The 12014-nt window shown below is 42.2% G+C and overlaps 1 protein-coding gene across 10 annotated transcripts in view; it reads right to left on the reverse strand.

Moving 5' to 3' along the window:
* Positions 1 to 12014, reverse strand: part of CCDC157 (coiled-coil domain containing 157) — an 87021-nt gene that overhangs the window by 27806 nt on the left and 47201 nt on the right. For 3 of the 10 annotated variants that reach the window (XR_008846006.1, XM_056528666.1, XM_056528672.1), the window contains exons 1-3: positions 11871 to 11960; positions 1943 to 2194; positions 312 to 474 (exon numbers count right to left, since the gene is read on the reverse strand). Coding sequence is in view for 9 of the 10 variants with exons in the window: in XM_056528666.1 (XP_056384641.1) it covers positions 312 to 474; positions 1943 to 2194; positions 11871 to 11884 (429 nt within the window). In the remaining variant the exon portion in view is untranslated. Of the gene's footprint in view, positions 1 to 311; positions 475 to 1942; positions 2195 to 11870; positions 12000 to 12014 lie in introns of those variants that run through there. The other 7 variants (XM_056528675.1, XM_056528674.1, XM_056528668.1 and 4 more) reach the window with 6 other exon arrangements.

Below are 12014 nucleotides of genomic sequence, written 5' to 3' on the forward strand. Positions count from 1 at the left end.
GACTTTTATTCAGCTGCAGCAATAGTAAAACCATGTTTAAGTAGTAAATATTATGGTGTAGAATGTAGCACTTCACTCCCTGGTTTGTAGCAGTCTCTGTCCAGCTTCACTAGATAGCCCCATTATAAGTCTATGGGGCCATCTAGTGAAGCTGGATTAAGATCACAGCAAGTCGAGAAGTGAAGCATGCTACCATGCTTCTCCCTGCACATTCTGATGATTGGTGGTGGTCTCATCAAGTTGATGTTTTTCTATTCCTGGATAATCCCTTTAACATAATCTTACAAAAGTGTAATGAACATTTAACCTACTCCTTTTTGGTAAAGTGTCCCCAACTTTAGCATGTTGCTCCAATATTTCCGGACTGTCAGTCCAATTGACATTGAGGGTCCAGGATCCCGAGGTGGTATGAAGCTTCCATCACTGCTTATTAATTCTGTGTATACTTCAAAGCTCTGAAGAATCAGCAACAGCCTGGACATAGAAACATATTGACCTTGATTTATTAAAATGTGTGATGGTAAACTGGAGAGATTTAGTCCACAAGAACCAATCACAGCTCAGCTTTCATATTTTAACAAGCTGGTAAATTAAAAGCTGACCTGTGATTGTTTGTTATGGGCAATCTCTCCAGTTTTTTGCTCCCAAATTTTCATAAATCAGGGTCAATGTTATCAAGCAATTCTACAACTTACAGGATGTTCTACAGAGTTACACATGTATATCTATAGTAGCAAAACACAATCTAGTAGGCTGTCCCACAATGGACATTGATCACCTATCCTTAAGATGATTAAAGTCATTAAAAAATGTTTGACGTGTCGATCAGACATGTCAAAATTTGTTGATCGTACCGAGTCTTACTCCTGAGACCCACTCCAATCGTGAGTTATAAGCCAGAGAAACTGTTGGCATGGTGGAGGGCAATTAACCAATTATTTGATTACTGGGACATCCTCCCCCCTCCCCCCCACAATGATCAATGCAGTTGCTCATTGCCACTCAATTCAATGTCTAAAAAAAAATAAAAGTAAAAACACTAAACAGAAACTTTTTCTCAGTTTACTATATAAATCCAGTCCCTAAAAAGTGAATCTAGCTCACTTTATGTCTTGAAGTTGTAAAAACACAAGCCTCCATAGCATATTTTCTCATACAATTAGCACATAGACACTGAATAATTCAGAGATTAGACATCTGACAACCTTGTTGTTAAGCAGCAATTCAGCAGGTAATTAAATACGGTAGTTCTTAAGTGAATGATGAATAAACTGTAGTTTACATAAGTATGTATATTAAATGTATCTAGAAAATCTAGTAAACTAATAACAGCACATTTACATACTAAACACTAGGTATATTGAAATTCAAGATGTTCTCTGACACATACAGTTATGGCCGTAAATGTTGGCACCCTTGAAATTTTTCAAGAAAATGAAGTATTTCTCACAGAAAAGGATTGCAGTAACACATGTTTTGCTATACACATGTTTATTCCCTTTGTGTGTATTGGAACTAAACCCAAAAATGGGTGGAAAAAAGCTAATTGGACATAATGTCACACCAAATTTCAAAAATGGGCTGGACAAAATTATTGGCACCCTTAACTTAATATTTGGTTGCACACCCTTTGGAAAAAATAACTGAAATCAGTCGCTTCCTATAACCATCAATAAGCTTCTTACACCTCTCAGCCGGAACGTTGGACCACTCTTCCTTTGTAAACTGCTCCAGGTCTCTCTTATTGGAAGGTTACCTTTTCCCAACAGCAATTTTAAGATCTCTCCACAGGTGTTCAGTGGGATTTAGATCTGGACTCATTGCTGCCCACTTCAGAACTCTCCAGCGCTTTGTTGCCATCCATTTCTGAGTGCTTTTTTCTAGAACATTTTCAGGGGTGCCAACATTTACGGCCATGACTGCAATAGAAAATCTGCCATACCTGTCAATTACAAGCTCCAATAAAACCATGTGTGAAAGCTGTGTGTAGTCTGTATCATCCTCTACAAAATCATATCTATCCAACAGCTGCACCAGGTCCAGATCACAGGATGTCTTATCAGGGAATTTCCAGGATGGGAACCGTACAGCACCAACTCTGGAGAACACATCAATCAGAGTACCCTGGAGATCAGTAATGTCCTTTCTCAGACTTTCCATACACGTACGATCTCCCAAAAGGCCAGCCATGGTCCTAGAATTAGAGCAGATATGTAAGATACAACACAAAATGGGGAAAACTGCAAACAAATTCTGAATATATATTGTCAGACAGCAAAGACATGACAAACTCAGGTACCAGTTTACCACATCTGCATGGAACAAAAATAAAATAAAAAAATAAAAAAGATGTGGTTATCTATAAAACTATATAAATAATATAATAGTGTATTGCATATTTTTGTCCCAGATTCTGAACATTTTAATCTTAAATTATAAAAAAAAAGAAAAGAAAAAAGAAAAAAAAGAAGAAAAGAAAAAAAACATGTCAAAGATTTTTATCAGTTGGGGTTTGAGTGTTTAGATCCCAACTGATCACTAGGATGAGTGTTTATGCGATTGTGACAGTCCTATAGATTTACATTACAAAGGTACGTTCACACGTACAGGATCCTGCGCAGGATTTGTAACTAGAGATGAGCGAACTTACAGTAAATTTGATCCGTCACGAACTTCTCGGCTCGGCAGTTGATGTCTTTTCCTGCATAAATTAGTTCAGCTTTCAGGTGCTCCCGTGGGCTGGAAAAGATGAATACATTCCTAGGAGACTCTTTCCTAGGGCTGAATCCACCTTTTCCAGCCCTCCGGAGCACCTGAAAGCTGAACTAATTTACGCAGGAAAAGTCATCAACTGCCGAGCCGAGAAGTTCGTGACGAATCAAATTTACTGTAAATTCGCTCATCTCTATTTGTAACTGCAGATTAGAAGCTCTGCTTTACATTGACATCTTAGTCACAAATAGACAATCCTACTAAGGCAGTTGTGCAGAGAGCACCCAGTGGAAAATCAGTATTCACAGGGGGGGTTACAAATCACTTAAAACTTAACATTTAATTAAAGTTATTAAAATCAGGAAACCCCAGAGACACACAATGAAAGCAGACACAAACATGGTGATGATATTAATACCCAGGAAAAATCACAGGGCTGCGCTGGAGCTAAATTGACTCCACCAGCCACCATGGCAGGTTAACAACTGGTGACAGAAAGGGAATATAGCATAGGATGATAATGAGGAGCACGTGTGGTAGATTCCTCAGGGGTCAGATTAAGCAAGAGTACAACAAACAAAGTCATTACTGTAGACTAATATGTTTATAGTGCACCAGCACAGTTGTCAAAGTCATTGAAATCTGCATCAGAAAATCCTGCGCATCAAATCTGCGCAGGATACTGTACGCGTGAATGTACCCTAAGACAGACCCAGTCACATGACACAGAGCCGGGAGAGCATGCACTTCTCCTGGCTCATTCTACTGGTGTCCCACATGGCAAGTTTGAATGGTGGCGTAACTCGCCGTGTGAAACCCGTTGCTAGTTACTAGCGTGTCAACGCACCCTAAAGGGGTACTCCACTGGAAGTTTTTTTTTTTTTTAATCATCTGGTCCCAGAAAGTAAAACAGATTTGTAAATTACTTCTATTAAAAAATCTTATTCCTTCCAGTACTTATCAGCAGAGGAAGTTCTTTTCTTTTTGAATTTCCTTTCTGTCTGACCACAGTGCTCTCTGCTGACACCTCTGTTCATATCAGGGACTGTCCAAAGCAGGATAGGTTTGCTATGGGGATTTGCTCCTACTTTGGACAGTTCCTGACATAGACAGAGATGTCAGCAGAGAGAACTGTGTTCAGATAGAAAGGAAATTCAAAAAGAAAAGAACTTCCTCTGAAGTATACAGCGGTTGATAAGTACTGGAAGGATTAAGATTTTTAAATAGAAGTAATTTACAAATCTGTTTAACTTTCTGGCACCAGTTGATTAATCCCTTAAAGGAGCACGAACGTATGCGTACGTCCTGGCTCCCTGGTACTTAAGGATCAAGGACGTACGCTTACATCCGTGGGAATTTCGGTCCCCGCTGTGCTCGGGCGGGGACCGGACCGGGGTGACTGCTAATATCTATCGGCGATTGCCGCAAATTGCCGGTGAATTCACACCGGTGATTTTCTGCGATTCATGCGGGTCATATGGGTCTCTGGTGACCCGGAAGATAAGGGGGATCGGGGTTGTCGAAGACACCCACAATCCCCCTGAAGGGATAGGAGTGAGGTGGCGGGGGAGCCACCCCTCCTATCCCTGCTAGTGGTCATTCACAAGCGACGACCAATAACAGATCGGGGGCGGGCCTACTCGTTCTGCCCACCCACAATAGGCCGGGCAGAACAGGGAAACTGACGAGGACCTGCGCCGAAGTCCACTTCGGTGATGGCAGCGGGCGGTGATCGGCGTCAGAAGAGGACGGTGATGCGGCTCCCTGGATCCTACGGAAGCCGGTTAGTTGCCTAGCAACATCTGGAGGGCTACAGTTTGAGACCACTATACAGTGGTCTCTAAACTGTAGCCCTCCAGATGTTTCAAAACTGCAAATCCCAGCATGCCCAAACAGCAAACAGCTGTCTCGACATGCTGGGAGTTGTAGTTGCGTATAACTACATTTTCCAGCATGCCCTTCGGCGATCAGTACATGTTGGGAGTTGTAGTTTTGCAACAGCTGGAGGCAAAATGGCTGGAAAATACTGAGTTAGGTAACAGAACCTAACTGAAGGCTTTGCAAGCAGTGTGCCTCCAGCTGTTGTAAAAGTAGTTTTGAAACAGCTGGAGGTTTGCCGCAGCGCAAACTCCTAGCGGGAAACTCACCGTAAACCCGCCAGTGCGAATGTACCCTAAAAACACTACAACACTACATATAACACCCCCTTTACACTGTTCCCCCCCCCCCCAATAAAAATGAAAAATGTACCATACAGCAGTGTTTCCAAAACGGAGTCTCCAGCTGTTGCAAAACAACAAACTCCCAGCATGTACTGATCACTGAAGGGCATGCTGGAAGATGTAGTCATACAACAGCCACTGACTGTCCAGGCATGCTGGGAGTTTAGCAACAGCTGGAGGCACCCTGTTTGGGAATCAATGGTGTAGAATACCCCTATGTCCACCCCTATACAATCCCTAATTTAGTCCTCAAATGCGCATGGCGCTCTCTAACTTCAGAGCCCTGTCATATTTCAAGGAAACAGCTTAGGGCCACATATGGGGTATTTCCGTACTCGGGAGAAATTGCACTACAAATTTTAGGTCTACATCAGCATGTTAGTGTAAAAAAATAAAAAAAATTTACACTAACATGCTGGTGTTGCCCCATACTTTTTATTTTCACAAGAGGTAAAAGGAAAAAAAGACCCCCAAAATTTATAATGCAATTTCTCCTGAGTACGAAAATACTCCATATGTGGGCTAAAATGTTCAGCGGGTGAACAACAAGGCTCAGGAGTAAGAGCGCACTATGTACATTTTAGGCCTAAATTGGTGATTTGCACAGGGGCGGCAGATTTTACAGCGGTTCTGACATTAACGCAAAAAAAAATACCCACATGTGACCCTATTTTGGAAACTGCACCCTCACGGAATGTAACAAGGGGTATAGTGAGCCTTTACACCCCACAGGTGTTTGAAGAATTTTCATTAAAGTTGGATGAAAAAAAAAAAAAAAACTCTCTAAAATGCTGGTGTTACCCAAAATTTTGAAAAAAGTCCCGAAAATTTGTAACCCCATTTCTTCTGAGCAAGAACATACCCCGTATGTGGATGTAAAGTGCTCTGCTGGCGCACTACAATGCTCAGAAGAGAAGGAGCGCCATTGGGCTTTTGGAGAGAAAATTTGAAGGCCAGGTGTGTTTACACATACCCCATAGTGCCAGAACAAGGAATCTCCCCCACATGTGACCCCATTTTAGAAACTACACCCCTGACGGAATGTCATAAGGGGTACAGTGAGCATTTACGCCCCACAGGTGTCTGACAGATTTTTGGAACAGTGGTCCGTGAAAATGAAAAATTTAATTTTTCATTTGCACAGCCCACTGTTCCAAAGATCTGTCAAACGCCAGTGGGGTGTAAATACTCACTGCATCCCTTATTAAATTCTGTGAGGGGTGTAGTTTCCAAAATGGGATCACATGTGGGGGGTCCATTGTTCTGGCACCATGAGGGGCTTAGTAAACGCACATGCCCCCTGGCTCCCATTCCAAACAAATTCACTCTCCGAAAGCTCAATGGCGCTCCTCCTCTTCTGAGCATTGTAGTGCGCCAGCAAAGGACTTGACGTCCACACATGGGGTATTTCCATACTCAGAAGAAATGGGGTTACAAATTTTGGAGAAAAAACTACATTTTAGTGAAAAAGAAATTTTTTCTTCATTTACACATCCAACGTTAACAAAAAGTCGTGAAACACCTGTGGGGTGTTAAGGCTCACTGGACCCCTTGTTATGTTCCTTGAGGGGTGCCGTTTCCAAAATAGTATGGTATGTGTTTTTTTTTTTTTTTTTTTGCTGTTCTGGCACCATAGGGGCTTCCTAAATGCGACATGCCCCCAAAAACCATTTCAGCAAAATTCACTCTCCAAAATCCTATAGGGGGAGATTTATCAAAACCAGTCCAGAGGAAAAGTTGCCCATAGCAACCAATCAGCTCACTTCTTTCATTTTTAACAAGGCCTCTGCAAAATGAAAGAAGGGATCTGATTGGTTGCTATGGGCAACTGGACAACTTTTTCTTTGCACAGGTTTTGATAAATCTCCCCCATAGTCTTTCCTTCCCTTCTGAGCCCTCGAATGCGCCCGCCGAACACTTGACATACACATGAGGTATTTCCTTACTCGAGAGAAATTGGGTTACAAATTTTGGGGGGCTTTTTCTCCTATTACCCCTTGTAAAAATTCAAAAACTGCGTCTACAAGAACATACGAGTGTAAAAAATGAAGATTTTGAATTTTCTCCTTCACTTTGCTGCTATTTCTGTGAAACAATTAAAGGGTTAACACACTTACTGAATGTCATTTTGAATACTTTGAGGGGTGCAGTTTTTATAATGGGGTCATTTGTGGGGTATTTCTAATATGAAGGACCTTCAAATCCACTTCAAACCTGAACTGGTCTCTGAAAAATTCCGATTTTGAAAATAGCAGGTCATAGCGGGTCAGGCCCGGCTTCTAACAACAGCCGGGACCCGTGGCACTGATCGCTGTGCCGCGCGCTATTAACCCCATAGATGCGGCATTCAAAGTTGATTGCCGCATCTAAAGTGAAACTAAAACATTGCCGGTTAGCTCAGGGAGCTGTTCGGGATCGTCGCGGCAAAATCGCGGCATCCCTAACAGCTTACAGGACAGCAGGAGGGCCCCTACCTGCCTCATCGCTGTCCGATCGCCGAATGACTGCTCAGTGCCTGAGATCCAGACATGAGCAGTCAAGTAGCAGAATCATCGATCAATGGTTTCAGTGTGTGCAGTGTTATAGGTCCCTATGGGAGCTATAACACTGCAAAAAAAAGTGAATAAAGATCATTTAACACCTCCCCTAATAAAAGTTGGAATCACCCCGCTTTTCCCATTTAAAAAAACAAACAGTGTAAATAAAAATAAACATATGTGGTATCGCCGTGTGTGGAAATGTACGAATTATAAAAATATATAATTAATTAAACTGCACGGTCAATGGCGTACATGCAAAAAAATTCCAAAGTCCAAAATAGTGTATTTTTGATCACTTTTTATATCATGAAAAAAGGAATAAAAATCGATCAAAATGTCTGATCAATACAAAAATGGTACCGCTAAAAACATCAGATCACGGCGCAAAAAATGAGCCCTCATACCGCCCCATACACGGAAAAATAAAAAAGTTATAGGGGTCAGAAGATGACAATTTTAAATGTATACATTTTCCTACATGTAGTTATGATTTTTTCCAGAAGTACGACAAAATCAAACCTATATAAGTAGGGTATCATTTTAACCGTATGGACCTACAGAATAAAGAGAAGGTGTTATTGTTACCCAAAATTGGACTGTGTAGAAATGAAAGCCCCCAAAATTTACAAAATGGCATTTTTTTTTTCTATTTTGTCTCACAATGATTTTTTCCATTTCACCATAGATTTTTGGGTAAAATGACTGTAGTCATTACAAAGTAGAATTGGTGGCGCAAACAATAATCCATCATATGGATTTTCAGGTGCAAATTTGAAAGCGTTATGATTTTTTAAAGGTAAGGAGGAAAAAACGAAAATGCTAAAACCTCGGGTCCTTAAGGGGTTAAAGTGACAGTGGTCAGATGTGCAAAAAAAGCTCTGGTCCTACAGTGAAAATTGGCTTGGTCCTTAAAGGGGTACTCCGTCCCTAGACATCTTATCCCCTATCCAAAGGATAGGGGATAAGATGTCAGATCGCCGTGGTCCCGCTGCTGGGGACACCCGGGATCGCTGCTGCGGCACCGCGCTATCATTACTGCACAGAGCGAGTTCGCTCTGCACGTAATGACGGGCAATACAGGGGCCGGAGCATCGTGACGTCATGGCCCGCCCCTTGAATACAAGTCTATGGGAGGGGGCGTTGCGGTCGTCACGCCCCCTGCCATAGACTTGCATTAAGGGGACGGGCCGTGATGTCACGAGGGGCGGTGCCATGACGTCACGCTGCTCCGTCCCCTGTATCGCCCGTCATTACGCACAGAGCGAACTCGCTCTGTGCAGCAATGATAGCGCAGTGCCGACCGCGGCGATCTGACATCTCATCCCCTATCCTTTGGATAGGGGATAAGATGTCTAGGGGTGGAGTACCCCTTTAAGGGGTTAAAAAAAAAATTTCAGTGAAATACCCCTTTAACCCCTTAACGACACAGGACGTATATTTATGTCCTGCGCCGGCTCCCGCGATATGAAGCGGGGGTCGCGCTGCGACCCCGCATCACATCGCGTCAGTCCCGGCGCTCATCAACGGCCGGGACCCGCGGCTAATTCCACACATCCCCGATCGCGGCGATGTGCGGTATTAACCCTTTAGAAGCGGCGGTCAAAGCTGACCACCGCTTCTAAAGTGAAACTATGCCGGCTAGTAAGTCGGGCTGTTCGGGACCGCCGCGGTGAAATCGCGGTGTCCCGAACAGCCTACAGGACACCGGGAGGGCCCTTACCTGCCTCCTCGGTGTCCGATCGATGAATGACTGCTCCGTGCCTGAGATCCAGGCAGGAGCAGTCAAGCGCCGATAACACTGATCACAGGCGTGTTAATACACGCCAGTGATCTGTGTAAAAGATCAGTGTGTGCAGTGTTATAGGTCCCTATGGGACCTATAACACTGCAAAAAAAAAGTAAAAAAAAAGTGTCAATAAAGGTCATTTAACCCCTTCCCTAATAAAAGTTTGAATCACCCCCCCCCCTTTTCCCATAAAAAAAAATAAAACAGTGTAAATAAAAATAAACATATGTGGTATCACCGCGTGCGTAAATGTCCAAACTATAAAAATATATCGTTAATTAAACCACACGGTCAATGGCGTACACGTAAAGATATTCCAAAGTCTAAAAAAGCGTATTTTGGTCACTTTTTATACCATTAAAAAAATGAATAAAAAGTGATCAAAAAGTACGATCAAAACAAAAATTGCACCGATAAAAACTTCAGATCACGGCGCAAAAATTAGTCCTCATAGCTCCCTGTATGTGGAAAAATAAAAAAGTTATAGGGGTCAGAAGATGACATTTTTAAACGTATAAATTTTCCTGCATACAGTTATGATTTTTTCCAGAAGTGCGACAAAATCAAACCTATATAAGTAGGGTATCATTATAACCATATGGAACTACAGAATAATGATAAGGTATCATTTTTACCGAAATATGCACTGCGTAGAAACGGAAGCCCCCAAAATTTACAAAATGTAGGAAGTGAGAGGCATGAATTATTTCCATAGCCTTACAGGTGGTGGTACCGGCAGGACACTAAGTGGTGCCATCAGTGCGTATGTAGGAACAACGTTTGTAAGAAAGCCATGGTCCCCAAGTGCGTTCAAATTTGGCATGAGTGTGAGAGTGCCAACAGGTCAGTTCCTCCATGCGGCATATCTGATTAATCTTGTCTATCCGGATTAAGATTTTTTAATAGAAGTAATTTACAAATCTGTTTAACTTTCTGGCACCAGTAGATTAAAAAAAAAAATAAATAAATAAAGTTTTTCACCGGAGTACCCCTTTAAGGAAAAAACATGTAAATGTATGTCCTGATCCGCAGTGACTTAGCGCACCAGGACATACATTTACATTCTGTACATGACGCAAGCACCTCGGTGTTCACATCATTCATGGCAGGTCCCGCTGCTATCAGCAGCCAGGGACCTGCCGGTAATAGCAGACATCAGCAATCGCTCTGATGTCTGCCATTAACCCCTCAGATGCCGTGATCGACGGCAATGCAGCACTTTAACTGGATGATCGAATCCCTCACAGCACGGCCGTGGGGATCCAATCATCTAAGATGGTGGATGGAGGTCCCCTCATCTGCCTCCGCCACTCTTCTAGGGTCTTTCCTCTCTGGGCTGACCGAGCAGACCAGGGAAGGAGATCACCAATAATACTGATCAGTGCTATGCCTTATGCATAGCAATGAACAGTATTATTAATATATTGATTTCTATAAACATAAAAAGTGTAAAAGGTAAAAAAAAAAGTAAAAAAAAATAAAACAAACATTTGAAAAAGCCCCTTCCCCAATAAAAATGTAAATCACCCCTTTTTCCCCCATTTTACCCCAAAAAAGCATTAAAGGAACCTATCATATATATATATATATATATATATATATATATATATATATATATATATATAAAAAACGCTTGACATTTTATATATGCTAAATTCATTATGTTCACCACCCCCGGGGGACGTTTCTGCCCCCAGGGATGGTGAAGATATTAAGTTATAAAGTACTGCGGCAGTGGTCCCTCCCTAACGGCTTGAATGATAGCCCGCGTCATCACTCTGCTCCCTAAGACCATTGACGTCCATGTTAAAAAAAAAAACGCTTGCGGTTGCGTATGGTTTTTAAACTGGAGTCAAAACCGTGGTTGACCACAATTTTGTCTCCGGTTTAAAAAAAAATCGTACTGTAACTGCATAAGTTTTTTTTTTTTTTAAATGGACGTCAAGGGGAAACGCACATGTATACGGTTCCATACGGGAAACCGTATACGGTTTTTACTTTGCACATGCGCATTTGCATCCTAAAGTCCCCACCCAACACCCCTCCCATTAAAGATAAACTTTTTCAAAAACGTATGTTTTTCATAAAAACAGACAGAACCGTATGCACTCTTAAAAACAGTATACGGTTTTAAAACGCATACGGTTTAATTTTTCCCATCCGGTTCCATCCGTTTTTTTTCCATCCGGTTTTCTTTAGAAAAACTGATTGAAAACAGTATGGCAAAAATGCGGCCCGAAATCGCTGTGTATACCCCACCCTAAAAATCCTTGTCAGTGGGGGTGTGGGGTGCTCTCAGAAAGTTGTATAAACTGAATGCAATGCAAAATTCCACTATATGCCACAAAACTATATTATTTGTTACTTTATAGTAGTAGTAGATATTAAAAAAATACTAATAAAAGGCACAAAATATAGATTTTTTTTAAATACTATTTGTAGTCATAGCTCAGACCAGTGTTTCCCAACCAGTATGACTTTAGTTGTTGCAAAACTACAACTCCCAGCATGCCCGGACAGCCTTCGGCTGTCCGGGCATGCTGGGAGTTGTAGTTTTGCAACAACTAGAGGCACCATACTGTAACCAGGTGTCCTATGCAGCATACAGACCCTAGCCCTGGCATGTCGCTGCACTGCTCACCCACAGGAATTACACACGCACGACAGTTAGCGACGGTGGCGAAGCTCCCTATTCCATCCGTAAACCCTATTCATCGCTATGACAACAACGCACTGTACGTCTGACGACAAATG

This window comes from Hyla sarda, chromosome 1, assembly GCF_029499605.1.
Source record: "Hyla sarda isolate aHylSar1 chromosome 1, aHylSar1.hap1, whole genome shotgun sequence".
In the NCBI taxonomy this organism is placed as follows: domain Eukaryota; kingdom Metazoa; phylum Chordata; class Amphibia; order Anura; family Hylidae; genus Hyla; species Hyla sarda.